The 13,895-nt window shown below is 61.7% G+C and overlaps 2 protein-coding genes across 8 annotated transcripts in view; both read right to left on the bottom strand.

The window, feature by feature from the left end:
- Window positions 1–547: 547 nt before the first annotated feature.
- Window positions 548–13,895, bottom strand: part of ARHGEF4 (Rho guanine nucleotide exchange factor 4) — a 210,197-nt gene continuing 196,849 nt past the window's right edge. For 5 of the 7 annotated variants that reach the window (XM_028830589.2, XM_077956712.1, XM_077956713.1 and 2 more), the window contains 9 exons: window positions 8,665–8,844; window positions 7,543–7,719; window positions 7,257–7,436; window positions 6,246–6,478; window positions 5,773–5,902; window positions 4,175–4,306; window positions 3,202–3,445; window positions 2,299–2,376; window positions 548–1,747 (listed from right to left, as the gene is read on the bottom strand). In XM_028830589.2, coding sequence (XP_028686422.2) covers window positions 1,596–1,747; window positions 2,299–2,376; window positions 3,202–3,445; window positions 4,175–4,306; window positions 5,773–5,902; window positions 6,246–6,478; window positions 7,257–7,436; window positions 7,543–7,719; window positions 8,665–8,844 — 1,506 coding nt within the window. In that variant the 3' untranslated portion in view covers window positions 548–1,595. Of the gene's footprint in view, window positions 1,748–2,298; window positions 2,377–3,201; window positions 3,446–4,174; window positions 4,307–5,772; window positions 5,903–6,245; window positions 6,479–7,256; window positions 7,437–7,542; window positions 7,720–8,664; window positions 8,845–12,475; window positions 12,609–13,010; window positions 13,361–13,895 lie in introns of those variants that run through there. The other 2 variants (XM_077956716.1, XM_077956717.1) reach the window with 2 other exon arrangements.
- SMIM39 (small integral membrane protein 39) lies at window positions 7,389–13,360 on the bottom strand. The gene is made up of 4 exons (XM_077956718.1): window positions 13,011–13,360; window positions 8,665–8,844; window positions 7,543–7,719; window positions 7,389–7,436 (listed from the first exon to the last, which is right to left on the bottom strand). Exon 1 carries the CDS (start codon window positions 13,215–13,217, stop codon window positions 13,047–13,049), a length of 171 nt encoding a protein of 56 aa, XP_077812844.1. The 5' UTR covers window positions 13,218–13,360; the 3' UTR covers window positions 7,389–7,436; window positions 7,543–7,719; window positions 8,665–8,844; window positions 13,011–13,046.

Here is a 13,895-nt window from a genome sequence, read left to right as displayed (position 1 = left end):
GGGAGGTGCTGGGGCTTCGCTCAAGTTGGGAGATTGCCAGGGGTTTTCAGAAGGCCACCATGGCGTCCAGCCCGTGACCTTGGCAGTGCTGAAGAGTGTGGTGGAGGCAGCAGGTTGCCGGGGACCATTTTCCCAAGTGGGACAGGGAGGGAAGCAGCGGCATGCTCCCCTCTGGCTTCTGTGGCCAGGGTCCTCCTGGGAAGACGTGTTCTTCCTCGGACGACCAACTACTCAGCCAGGAACTCACATGGGCCAGCTCCAGTCAAACACAGGGAAGCAGTGGTTTCTGGGTCTTGGATGCGAGGGAGGGCAGAGCTACCTGTATCCCCACCAGCATGGCCTGGCCCTGCCCTCCTTCCCCATTGCCGCCAGCCCCACCTTAGCCTGTCTCCACTAAAGCCCTGAGGGTGTGATCTGCGACAGGTGAGCCCCCACCCCACCTTTAGAGGCTGCAGGGCTCCTTCCTCCTTTGTAGGGAAAGGCTAGCAGTGATGGTTAGCCACAGGAGAATGCACGCACACCCACAGGAAACGCGCTGGCAGCCAGGTTACTTTTCATAAATTTATTTACGAAATTAAATGTGGTTTCTGGCTTGGAGAAGGAGTAGTGCAAGAGTGACTGTCCATGCTGCTGAATCCTGTGGGCTCCGCGCCCGCTCACCAGGTACTGGCTCTGATCCTGGCGCCCCTTGGCAGGACGGGGCCCCGTCTCCACACACCCGCTGCCTGGGCTGTGGGTCAGTCCTGCGTGCTGAGCCACAGAATTCAGTCTCTTATGGCTTCTCACGCTCACGAGGGTAAGGCAATCTTCTGTGTCATTAACAAGAATCAATTCTTTTTCTCCATTGTTAGAAAAACAAGATGACAAAATCCAAACAAAACCAGGAATGAGGTGGTTCTGGAGCCACCGCACAGCAGCAGGCAGACTGGCCACACTCCCGACTGGGAGTCTGCAGCCGACTGCACCGTCTTGTCCTTTCCACTACACACACACACAAGTGAAGAGGGTATCCGGCAGCCAGCGCTGTCTAGAGGGGCTGGGAGGTGAAGGGCGGGCTCCGGGCCTGACACAAGGGTGTGGAATTCCTGGTTCCTGCCCTCCCAAGTGGCAAGCTGCCTGGCACCACTGGTTGGGCTGGGGACTTGGAAGGAGAACTAGAGGGCAGGGGGGCACATGGCCTGGCATTGCAGGCCACAGAAGGCCAGAGAGTCCTGCCCAGAGGAAATGAGGGAGGATTAGGTTTCCAGAGAAGAGGGTCCCAGGCAGGTAGCGCCTTCTCCCCGGCTGGGCCTGGGCTGAGCTGCGGTTTCCCCGCAGTGAGGCCCTGCACAGGTCCAGAGGGCGGATGGGGCCCAAGCTGCAGGGGGTGTGGCACGTGCGGGGTCTGCCCCCTCGCTGGTCTCTTCACGGCACCAGCAACAGGGAAAAAGACAACAGGAGTACAGACCTGGCACGTCCTGGTGGTACAAGCAACTCCCCAGCCCAGCACTGCTCACTTCCAGGCAGAGGAAGGCCAGGCGGAGTGGGCCTTGGGGAAGAAAAACTGGGGGCCACTGGCAGGAAGGCCCAGCAGGTGCCGTCAGGCAGGGACCACTTCACTTGCGGAAGGGTGCCAGCCGGCTGATGCTGTGCCAGAAGGTAGATGGCTTCCGCCTGGGCTCCGCCAGCACCAGGACCTGCTGCTGGGGCCGGCTGCCGGGCAGGGCTGGGTGCTTCTGGCGCGTCAGGTAGCAGGGCCGGCCAACAGCTGAACAGGGAGAGACAGCAGAGAGTCATGGGGCAGAGTGCCACCCCAGCTGTTGGGGGCAGCACGGGATCTGTCCCAGGGCTCTGCTTCCGAGCAGTTTTGCCACACGGCAGGAGCTGACCACATCCAAGAGCCCAGGCTGCCAGGGGCCTCTGGCCTGGGCCTGGCCTCCTGCAGCAGCCTGAAGAGGGGTGGCCTGTGCAAAGGCATGTCATGTTTCAGGGGCATGGCTCTCTGGAAATGGGGAGATCAGCTCCGTCCCTACCCTGACCCCGATGCCTGTCAGGAAGGAGCCCTGGGGAAACAAGCGTCGTCACCGATGGCCCTGATCTGGGGGAGCCAAGGTGTTGAGAGTAAGAATGTCAACCACATACTGACCCAAGCTTCCCCAGTGGCCCCTGATTACCAACCTTTGGGAACAAACAGCTTCAAAGGGCAGGGGGTCCCCCTCAGGCCTGGTGGCTAGCTGGCTTGGCTTTGCGGGTCAGAGAAGGGAATGTGAGCAGGGCAAGGGCTGGGCAGCTGAGGAGGTGGGGCTGCTGGTCGCCTACCTTTGGGCTTCCCTGTGACCTGCTGCTTGCTGGCATTCAGCATGGCCTGCTTCCTCTGCAGTTCAGTGATGGAGAAGCCTGAGGAAGGGGCACAGGTGAGGGCGCTGCCCTAGTCCTCCTTGCACTGCACTTCCCGGCCCCAGGTGCAGTTCTCTGGTGCCCGGGGTCTCATCATGTCCTGGGGACTGAGTACTGGCCACAGCAGGGACTGTTCCCCGTTCTGCACAGTCAGCCTGCCTTGGCCAACCAGGGCAGAGGGCATGCTCTGGTGCCCTGTCCTGGGGCCCCTGGTAGAAAACGAAGATCCCCGAGTCCTTCCTCTGCCTGCCCATCTCTCACCTTCACTCCGTGTCTAGTGTCTTTTTCCACTGCAGTGGAGGCTCCTTCCCAGACCAAGAGCTGACCTGATCACTGTGGCGGGTAACGTGGGGGCCAGCGGACAGGAGGGAAGTTATAGTGGGGAGACGTCTGCATGCAGGGGCAGGGGAGGCTTCTGAGGCCAGTACCCACAGCCCACTCCGAGGCTCTCCCAGGCTTTTGGTGGCTGGAAAGGGGTCCCCCAGGTCCCAGCAACCCAGGGCACCGAGCAGAGGACCCCGTTCTATGGAGTGTGTGCGCATGTGAGCGTGTGTAGTGAAGCAGCTCCCCAAAAGTCAGTAGACCCATGCCTTGGGGCCGAACTCGGAGGAACGGTATCATGGGATACGGTCAGGTAACCCTGCCATTTGAGGTGATGAAGGCAAAGCCTTATGCTGATGACTGGGACCTAGAGGTGCCTGGAGCCTCACTACAGCTTGCAGCCTGAGAGGGCTGAGCGGCGCCGTCCTGACCCCCAGGCAGCCAGCCAGGCCGGAGTGCCTGGTGGGCCCTGGGGGCGGGACAAGGCCCAGCAGGGTCTCGTACCTGTCTCCTGGTCCAGCTGCACCTGCTCCCTCTCCCTGGCAAAGGCCTTGAGCCAGCGCTGCTTCTGCTCGGGCTTCCTGGTGCACAGCAGGTGGCTGTCCCCTGTGGCGCCACAGTGCAGCCGGAAGGCGTTCTTGATGCTCACATGGAGGTCTCTGTCCTTCCCGTCCTCCAGGTCCACCACCTCCAGGCCGTCCATGTCCAGCCGGCCCTTGTAGTACAACACGTCGCGGCGCAGCAGGTCCTGCCAGATGCTGGCCTCAGCCCTGGCTGCTGAACCGCTCCCCTGACCATTTCATGGCCACTCCCACCTCCTCTCCCCAGCCACAGGAGGGGCTGCTGGCGACGCCTCCACCTCCCCAGCAGATAGTGAGATCCTGAGGGCAGAGCAGGCCTGCTGCAGCCCACAGCCATGCTGAGCCATGAGTGGAGAGGCCTTGCTCCTTGAGTGCGCAGGTACGTACCACCCTGGGGTTGGCCCTGTCTTTGAAGTGGGGAGACTAAGACAGTGGCTCACACCACACGCAGGAAAGAGCACCCACGGACAAGGAGGGCTTCATGGACACGAGGCCACTGGGCCATGTTTTGAAGCCAGCAGCGTAGAGGAAACTGGGAGGTGGCTTGAGCAGGGGACTCCGGGGTTGGAGAGAGGGGATGCGGAGGTTTGCAGGGAGAGACGAGGTAGTTTGAGGAGCAAGCAGCGGCCAGGTCAGGAAAGACCATGCTCTCAACAGCACTCGGCCTGGTCAGACTGTGAAAGCTGCCTGCTGCTCCTGGGCCACCAGGCTCACCTGTGGAGAGCCACCCCATCCCAGCCCCAAAGGTCTGGCCAGGCTTGGACCCCAAGGGTCCCCATACACGGGGACATGTATGGTCTGGCTGCCACCTGTCTTCTGGGCAGCTGCTCCCAGCCCTCAGCTCCCCTCCCTCCACTTGCTCAACTTGGGGCAGCAAGGCAGAGCAGCTCTGGTACCTTCTTACAGTAGATGAGCTGGTGGTCAAAGAGAAAGAACATTCTCTGCTGGCTCTTGGCTTGAGGCTGCGTAACTCGAGTCAGCTCCCCCGAGTAGATGAGTTCTGAGCTCCTGACCAAGAGATCTTCACCCTGGGAAGATCCCAAGGAGAACCATGAGCCTAGCATACCCAACCGTGGGCTCCACTTCCTGCCCCCGTCATGGGTGGGGCACCTCCCCCGGTCTTGCCTGCAGCACCCACCTGGCCAGGCCACGGTGGGAGGGGAAGAGGTGGCACGTCTGGCCTGTGAGTTGGCTGTCCTGGCAAAATAGGAGCCCCCTGTCACCAGCGGCCTCTGGCTCTTGGGCACTGGAAGTGTGGCTAATCCATGTTAGATGTGGTGTCAGTGTAAGATACACATTGATTTTGAAGACTTCATATGAAATACTGTAAAATCTTTCATTAATGATATTTTAGTTGATTACAAGTTGAAATGCTATTTTGGAGATAAATGAAACCTTATTAAAATTAAATTCACTTGTTTCTTTTTTTCCCCTTTTAAAGATGGCTACTCTGTAGTATACGATTCCGTAGGTGGCTCACATGCTGGTTTGACTGGACGGTGCTGCCCTAGAGAAGAATGAGGTGTCTGCGATTCACCTCTCAGGCCAGCCTTTGAGATCTTTAAGGAGGCCCCCTTCCCAGCTAAATGCATTGAGTACCCGAAGGTCCATCATCCACCCTTGGGCTTCATACTTTTAGACTAAGCCCTGCCCTGGTCTCATTCCTCCTTGAAAATGGAAGCCCCTGCTGGGAGTGGTTGGCGGTGGCCTGTTTGGGATGAGTGACTCTGGAGGGCCCTGAGCCAGGGCTGGGCCTCACAACTGACTGCCCCTATTGCTCAGCCCCGCCCCAGGGCTTCTGATTCACTGTGTCCAGGGTGGGGCCATGGAATCTGTATTTTCATAATGTTCTGTGGCTGATACTGATTGATTTCCAGGCCATTTCTCTCCCTGATAGCTGGTGCCTGGTGGTGGCAGCACCCATGTGGGTAGGAAGCCCTCGGGAACAGATCAGGAGGTGGCAGATTGGCAGATGTAAGTGGGGGTGGGTGGAGGGGGACAGGAACAGCGTCATTAGTTCTAAGGCAAGATTGGCAGATGCAAGGGGAAACGTGCAAGTCAGACAAACAGAACCAGGAGGCTCTGATGGGTGGCGATGCATTTTTGGTCACGCTGTGTTGGGCCTGCAGCCTTCTGTTAGGAGTCCCAGAAGTGAACTAAAGCAGGGATCTGGCCTGTCCCCTGAAGGCAGAGGGACAGAACACTTCTGAGGAACACCCTTCCTCTGTTGAGGGCTTCTCCTGGGCTGGCTGGCTGCTCATGGGGGGAGTTTCACATAGAAAAGAGGCCACCAGGTGCCAGAGACTGCTAGGGAAGGCAGCACCGAAGGTCCAGAGCCCACGCTGGGATGGGCTTTCCCCCCATGGGCACCTGTTGCTAGCTCCCAGGAGTGCAGCTCCCTGCTTCAGCTCTCTCGTAGATTTTTCAGGGGCAAGCATGACTTTAAAGCAAGGGGCCAAGACCTCCTGGAATTTTCTGCACCCCCGGGCCTCACCTCCCAGTCCTCTATGGAGCTCTGCCACTGAGCAATCTTGTCGATGTTCTCAAGTCTCCGCTTCCGCTCGTTGATGAGCTGGGCCACGTTCTTCATGGCATGCAAGGCAGCTTCAACGTCCTTGAAGTCCCTGGGGCAGAACAAGAGATGGAAGGGCTGCTGCAGGCTGGAGGCAGAGAAAGGGTGAGGACCCCTGCAGCCCCCATGTGTGGAGCTGCTTTCCTCTGGGGCTGTGCCCTCTGACCACATCCTACTGTCAGATGCACAGCCCCTCTCTTCTCCATAAATGGCAGGCACAGAGCAGAGCTTAATATCCTATTGGCATCCTCTTCCCTCATTGCAAGGAGCTCATCAGAACAGGGCTAATTTTCTGTGGATGCCCCAGAGCCTGCAGCAGTGCACAGCTAATGCTCAGACTGGCTGACGAGGCATGCAGAGGAGTGGGCTGCCTCCCTGCCTCAGCGCCCTCCTACCTGTGCTGGGGGTGCGTGTATTTGAGCAGCTCGGCCAGCTGCAGAGGGTACTTGCAGATCTTCTGCACCGGAGTCAGCAGGAAGCCATCCAGGGAGATGTCAATCATCTTTTGCAGCAGCCGGCAGGCCTCGAAGAAGTACACGTACTTGCTGAGCTTGGTGAGCCGGGAGAGCTCCACGCAGGCGTTGGGGTGGTTATTGCAGTACTCCGAGTAGATCTGGAAGTCGGCTTGCTGAGGAGCACAGCTGGACGTTAGCAGAGCTCTCTGCTGCTCCCCCAGGCAATCCAGCCGCATGTCTGGGAAGGGCAAGAGCCTCTACATTTCCTTCAAGAGCTGGGCTGGGGGCTAGAGGGAACCCAGGCTCGGTGTACCTATGTCCCTGGGGCACAAGTTACATGGAGTCACACCCAGGGGTGGGAATGGTGAGAATATGAGCAAGTGTCCCGGCTGCACGTCAGCCTTCTGGGTGAAATCCATGATACCAAGGACGGGATAACAATGCCAAAAGCGGCGGTGGTAGGGGGGTGGGATGGGACAGGCATCCTCTACTCACCCTCACTCGACTGCCCAAGAGGGCCCAAACAAGGCCCTTCTCTACCAGGTGAGGCTAGGTGTCCACTTAGAGCGGCCCAGTGAACCTTGGTAAAGGCCAGCCGGCATCTGCCGCCTAAGCAAGCTGTAAATTCTGTGTGAGAAACCCCAGAGCTCACTCTGAACAGCCCCTGCGGCGCTCAGCAGGCCTCTGCCCTCCTGTCGGCCAAAGCAAGTCCTTCCTGGGGGACGCCCCAGCTCTCTGCTCCCAGCAGGAGCGTTCCCTGACTTGGTTTCCCCACCCAGAAGCAGAGACCCTCCTAAAACTGTCTTGAAGGGTGCAGGCGGCCAGGAAGATAGAGGGCTGGAGCTGGGGCCCAGGCGTTGTGATGGGTTTTGGGACCTGGCGCCCGCGGCAGCCTCTGTGAGCGCAGCGCCCAGGGAGGGGCCGGGGGTCGTGCTGGTGACGGGCACTCACATGCTCCAGGAAGCAGGCACCCAGCTCGCTCAGGTGCGGGCGTTCGCGGTTGAATCTCTGCTCCAGGGCCTTCACGAAGGCCTTCTGGCAGCGGTAGATGTCCTCGATGTTCCCGAAGATGGTGCGCAGCTGCTCCTCGCTGAACATGTCTGCGCGCTTGCGGCACTGGCGGACGTAGCCCTGCGGGCGCATGTGGTCAGGCCTCCCCAGACCGGCCCCGGCCTCCCCAGACCCGCCCCGGCCTCCCCCGACCGGCCCCTGCCCCCACCCGCCGGCCGGGCCTCACCTCGCAGATGTCGCGCAGGTGCTTGATGTAGTCCCGCTCGGTGCTGAGAATCTCGTTGATGACGTTGGTCCGCATCTGGTCCTTGCTGCTCTGCGCCTCCGCCCCGCCGTCCTCCGCCCCGCCGTCCCTGGCCCGAGGGGCCTCGTCGTCCGCGGGCTCGTCCTGGTTCACCCGCAGCTGCAGGCCACGCGCGACCGGTCAGTGCCCCGCATCCCTCGGAGCAGCGCCCCGCGCCCTGCGCCGCAGCGGCGAGAACCGGGTCTTGGAGGCCCCGCAGGGTGCACGGGGCGCGGGGCTGGCCGGCCAACTCCCCCCACCAAGCCACCCACTCAAGTCCTGGACCAGAGATGGTGGCTCCGACGCCCGCAGCCGCTGTCAGTGTGATCCGAACACCGCTTTGGCCTCTTTCCTAGACCCTGCTTGTGCCCGGCACAGAGGCTGGAGCGCTCGCTGCAGTTCCTGAACCAGTCCCCATGGGCACAGGCAGGGGGATGGGTGGCGCCCCCCTGGCTGTCTAACCTGTAACCTGGGGAAAGGCTTGGGGTGCCGAGTGGACAGTTTCCCAGGGGGTCTGGGGCAGGAGGAGCATCTGAACACCAGGGCCTGAGACCTCCCCGCCGGACGGCCCTCAGCTTGGATGCCCTCAGCCAGGCCTTTTGGAGACTGCACCTGGATTCCTTCCTTGAAGACCGGAGACCCCCTTAGATGGAATCCGGGTCCCCTCTCTGCTATCTCCAGGGCTAATAACTTTACCGTGCCTCAACTTCCCACTCCCGGGGCTCTGTGTGAGGTGAGCAGTCCTCCATCAGGGCTCGTCAGGGCTTGGGAAATGTCTAGCACCTGGAGTTGTGGGGGTATCGCAGAGGGGTGCCTAGTGTCTGCACACACTCATTTCTGAACTGCTCTCCTCTCCGGTCGCCCAGGGCTCACCAGAAGGGGGGGAGGGAGCAGGAGTAGTGGCTCTTGAGGAAGAGGAAGGCTGTGGCACTGCGCCCTGACACCCACCACCCAGCGAGCGCTCTGCACCTTGGATGCCAGAGCTGTTTTGGGCTTGGATTTCTCTGCAGAACCAGGTAGCTTTTCATGGGCCCAACTTGGGAGAAGCTCAGGCTGGAACCATACCCGAACGAAGCTGGCTGGAAACCAGCCCTCGCAGTCGGCGACCCGGCCCCACCACCACTCTCTGTTGGTGGCATCCATCACTTCGATGACATCCCCAGCTTTGAAACCCAGCTCCTGGTCATCCATGGTGACATGGTCCCAGAGTGCTTCAGCGCAGACCACACTGCCATCGCTGATGAGCTGCCGAGAGAGCCACGGGCAGGCGGGTCAGTGGGGGTAGCTGCCTGGGCCTCCCTGCTCTCTGTCTCCACTCCCTCAGCAGCCCTAGGAAGAGGGGATTCTGACTCCTTTACAGAGGAGCGGACAAGGCTGCCTCTGACAGGAGCAGGGCTTTCCTGGGGCAGGGGCTGTGTTCTGGGCATGTCTAGATTATCAAGGCTCAGTGATGGAGCCAGAAGTGAACTGATCACAGAATCTGATCCTGTCGCTAGGACTGTCAACTGCTCCCTATTAGTATTCCCAAACCCAGCACTCCTGGGGGCTGCAAGGCTGTAGGAGGGAGGGGCTGAGGGCTGCAACAAGGAGGGGCTGGGTGATGCAAGGCTGCAGGAGGGAGGGGCTGAGGGCTGCAAGGCTGCAAGGAGGGAGGGGCTGGGCCCTGCAAAGCTGCAGGAGGGAGGGGCTGGGGGCTGCAAGGCTGCAGGAGGGAGGGGCTGGGCTGCAAGGCTGCAGGAGGGAGGGGCTGAGGGTTGCAAGGCTGCAGGAGGGAGGGGCTGGGCTGCAAGGCTGCAGGAGGGAGGGGCTGGAGGCTGCAAGGCTGCAGGAGGGACGGCCTGGGGGCTGCAAGGCTGCAGGAGGGACGGCCTGGGGGCTGCAAGGCTGCAGGAGGGACGGCCTGGGGGCTGCAAGGCTGCAGGAGGGACGGCCTGGGGGCTGCAAGGCTGCAGGAGGGAGGGGCTGGGGGCTGCAAGGCTGCAGGAGGGAGGAGCTGGGGGCTGCAAGGCTGCAGGAGGGAGGGGCTGGGGGCTGCAAGGCTGCAGGAGGGAGGGGCTGGGGGCTGCAAGGCTGCAGGAGGGAGGGGCTGGGGGCTGCAAGGCTGCAGGAGGGAGGAGCTGGGGGCTGCAAGGCTGCAGGAGGGAGGGGCTGGGGGCTGCAAGGCTGCAGGAGGGAGGAGCTGGGGGCTGCAAGGCTGCAGGAGGGAGGAGCTGGGGGCTGCAAGGCTGCAGGAGGGAGGGGCTGGGGGCTGCAAGGCTGCAGGAGGGAGGGGCTGAGAGTTGCAAGGCTGCAGGAGGGACGGCCTGGGGGCTGCAAGGCTGCAGGAGGGAGGGGCTGGGGGTTGCAAGGCTGCAGGAGGGAGGGGCTGGGCTGCAAGGCTGCAGGAGGGAGGGGCTGGGCTGCAAGACTGCAGGAGGGAGGGGCTGGGCTGCAAGGCTGCAGGAGGGAGGGGCTGGGGGTTGGTACCCTCCTGCCTGATATTAACCAGGTGGGCGTCTTGCGGATGAGCACTGCCTGTGAGGTCAGCCACCAACCACAATGCCCCTTCATCCAGGTAGACAGTGCCCTGCCATTGGAGTGACTGGAGCTTGTTTGCTGTTTTTCAACACTTACAGAACCAACCTCATGGCACCCCTGCTCCCACCCCAAGTCCCAGAGATGCCAACACCAGCTGACCAATGCCCCTTCTTAGAGCTCTAGGTCCCAAGCCCTGGGATCCTAAGTTTGAGTTATTCCAACCTCTTTCCTTTATTTCCCAGGTTCCAGGAGAAGTAGGAACGTTTTGCAGCTGCTACCTCTGTGACAGGCACTTCGGGACTGCTCTTGTGCAGTGTTGCCCAGTCAACCACGTTATACCTAGCTGACCATCCTTCACACGCTTCTCTCTGCTCAAATAACCAGCATGGTGCCTTGCTCCAGAGTGGTGTGGACTGAGACGTGGGAGCCGCGCTCCCCTGCCCCTCCCAGGCAGCCCTCACACGCCATGAGGCTGACCCCTGCTTTCTCCTATCATGGGATCTGTTTCTGCTCCCTGAATGATGAGCACTTCTAGGGCCTTAGGGCAGGAAAGGAGGAGTGGGCTGGGGCCTCACAGGAGGTGAGGTCCACGCCCCTCCCTGCTGGAACCAGGTGTTGGCACTGGCTGTCATAGCTGTGGGCCTGGCTAGGTGGTCGAGGATGGGAATGTCACAAATAGGCCCTCCTCTGAGCTGCCCCTGTCCCAGGAGCCCTCCCTTCACTTCACTGGGTGCTCCCTAAGCACTGTGTGAATCCTCACCTCAACATGGAAACCAAGAGTGGGGCCAGTCCCGTGTTCCAGCTAAGAGGCCTGTGCCTGAGTGGGCAGGGTGAGGGCTGGGGCTGGCCACTGGAGCACTGAAGCTCCACAGCCTGCTTGGGATGGTGCTTTCCTCCAGGGCTCCTGAGCAAGCAAGTTCAGGGAAGGACAAACCTCCTCTTTCCTGGGGGCAAAACCTGCTCCAATCCTGATGGAAGCTCTCCTCAGAGTGATCCATGAGCCTGTGAGCACAGGAACCCTGACAGTGTGGCAGCCCCCGGGGGGGCTGCAGACCTCCAGAGGCCCCCGCGGGGTCCCAGGCACAGAGCCCCGGGCTATTCCTGGGGGCAGCAGGCCTCCACAGGGGGCCACTGCTCTCATTCCCAGCCACAAAGACCTTCTGCGGGTGGCCTCCAGATCATGAGCTGCCACTGCCACTCAGATGGGATGAGACAGAGGGCTCAGGTGACCGTATGGTAGGAGCCTGCCTGCCACGGTGGGGAGCTGGCTCGCCCTGCTGAGGCCATGAAGGATGAGGCCCCAGGGAAAGAAGGAAGCAGACACGGTGGCCTGGGGATGCCAGTGAGAACATGAGCCGTAGGTGACATGGCCCTGACCTGGAGTCTGTGACACAGGCTGTGAGGAAGTGACCCGACACACTCAACACAGCTCATTTTCCCATCGCTTCACTTCTCAGGAGGTTCCTGCCTGATATTAACCAGGTGAAGTGTCACCCTCTGTCCCTAGGTTCCCTTAAATGAGCCCTGAGCAAAAGCCTGGTGCCTCCATTCCCCTTTCCTTTATGCTGCCCGTCCCTGCAGGTGGAACTGGATCCTGCATAGGTGGCCTCCCACATAGCTGCCAGGGAAGGTCACCAGGCGTCGGGCAGGAGAAGGGCTTCACAGAGAGACCAGCTTCCAGGCACCATTAGGGACAAGCCCCACACCTGTCCTGCCTAGTCACCTGGAAGGCCTTGGGCAGGAGAGGAGGAGGTGTTAATTGCCCTTGTTGCACCCTGGCAGAGGGAGCGTGCCCTGAGCAAGCTCTCCCATCACCTGTGCCTCCCACCAATGTAAGGATCTCAGCGCCGGGTGGCAGAGCTTCTGCATAGCCTCATACTCGGGAGGTTCTCTAATTTAGAGTTAGGAGGAATGTAAACTGTGTTGTCGCCAAGACAAAATGTGGCTCTGTGAGGTCAGAGACAGTTTTGTAGGACATCGGAGTCATGCTCCACCTCCGATGCGCTGGGTTGGGCGCGTTTCTGGGCAGAGGCCCTTTTTGGTGCTGGTAGGCACCGCTGCACCTGAGCCAAGACACGAGCCAGGCAGGCCCAAGGGGCAAGGAGTCCAGGCTACCTCTCTGCCTGCAGGAAGCAGAGACTGACTCTGAGACACAGCAGGGCTGTGAAACTGGATGTTCTATTGCGGGGGAAGGTCCCAATGGAGGCGCACATTTGAGACTAAAACAGCCCAGGGCAGGGAGCGGGATGCCCTCCTGTGCCTCTGAGGTTCTGACAGCCTCCAGAAGGGCAATGCTGCCAGGCTCTGCCTCCAGCTGCTCCCTGTGACCGCCACTGCCCTCCCCACCCTGCCCACCTACCAGACGCGCAGGGTGGGGGCGGCTGTGAACACCCGCAGGCTGTGCAGCAGGGGTGGGGGCTTCAGAGGGCCCACGTGCAAGGGGGCAGCAGGGGCTCTGCCCGTGGGGAGACTGACACCACGTATTTTAAGGCCTAAAACAGGAAAAACAACTGCAGGTAACATGCGCAGCGTCTTCCACACACCTGAATCACCCCACAAAGATGCAAGCGCGGGTCGCTCACCCAGCGGTCACATGCACTCCGTTTCCAGACAAGCAGCCGGCGAGCCCCAGCTGAACCCGCATCCTCGGTTACACGCAGAGACGCGCCATTTTGGCCTCCCCCTCCCCCGCGGAACCCCCACCCCCGACAAGGCACAGAGGACAGAAGGACCCTGTGACACACGTGCCACCACGCCCCTCGGGCACCCGCTCGGCGACACCCCCGGACCAGGCCCTGGTAGTGAGCACATGGGGTGGAAGGGAGGCCTCCCCTCTGCGACCAGTGCGGAGGCCGCGGGTGGCAACGGCTGGAGGGCCGTCTCCCGCCACTCACCCCGGCGCGGTCCCCCGCGGCGCCCTGCGCGGCCGCTCAGCGAAAGGCCAGCAGGAAGATCAGCACGACGTTGATGAGGACGAGGAGCGCCAGCACCGCGGAGACCACCACGCGCTGGGCGCCGGGGGGCAGGTTGCAGCGCAGCAGGGCGCGCAGGGCGTTCCCGGGCGCCGCGGGGCCGCGCCGGGGCTGCGGGGCCCTCGCCATGGCGCCCGGCCTCCCGCTCCGTGCGGCCCCGAGATCCCGCCGCGCAGGGCCGAGCCGGTGGCCCGCAAAGCCCGGGGAGAGGCGGGGCGCCTGCGCTCGCGGGCCTGGGGCTCCTCCCGAGAAGCCGGCGCCGTGCGCGCTGCGCCTCCCAGGCCCCAAGCCCTGGCAACCCTGGCAACCAAGCCGGCTGTGCGGGCGGGGGCGGCGGCAGCGGGCTCGAGAGGCTCGGAGGGGCCGCGGCGGCTCCGGCTTGCGCTGCGCTCCGCCCTTGGCACCTCCTTGGAAAGGGTCAGGAATCTCCACGCCGGCACAGCAGTCCTGGCCCTGGGCTGGCCAGTGGCACAGATGGCCACGGGGGCGCTCGGGATGCCCCGGGACCTCCCTGTTTCAGAGATACAGAGGCCAAAACGCCTGGCACCGGCGCCTTGGGGAGGGATGGGCCAGGGACTCTGATTCCTTACAAGGGTTGGCCGCAGCCCCCCACTTCACAGATGAGTAAACGCGGCTCTGAAAGGTCAGGGATTCTGCTCAGTCATAAAATCGCGCAGGAATGCAGGGATGGTGGAGGCAGGATTTAAACCCGGGTCGGAGCGATCCACGCCGAGGGGCCCCTCTTCACTGACCGCGGTGTCCGAGCAGCACTGTGTTCCTTTGGAAAAGCCAGGCGTCCAGGGCTTC

Source organism: Macaca mulatta, chromosome 12 (genome assembly GCF_049350105.2).
Source record: "Macaca mulatta isolate MMU2019108-1 chromosome 12, T2T-MMU8v2.0, whole genome shotgun sequence".
Lineage (NCBI taxonomy): Eukaryota > Metazoa > Chordata > Mammalia > Primates > Cercopithecidae > Macaca > Macaca mulatta.
The sequence above is the reverse complement of the archived record's forward strand: the minus strand, read 5'-3'. Positions and strand labels throughout refer to the sequence as shown.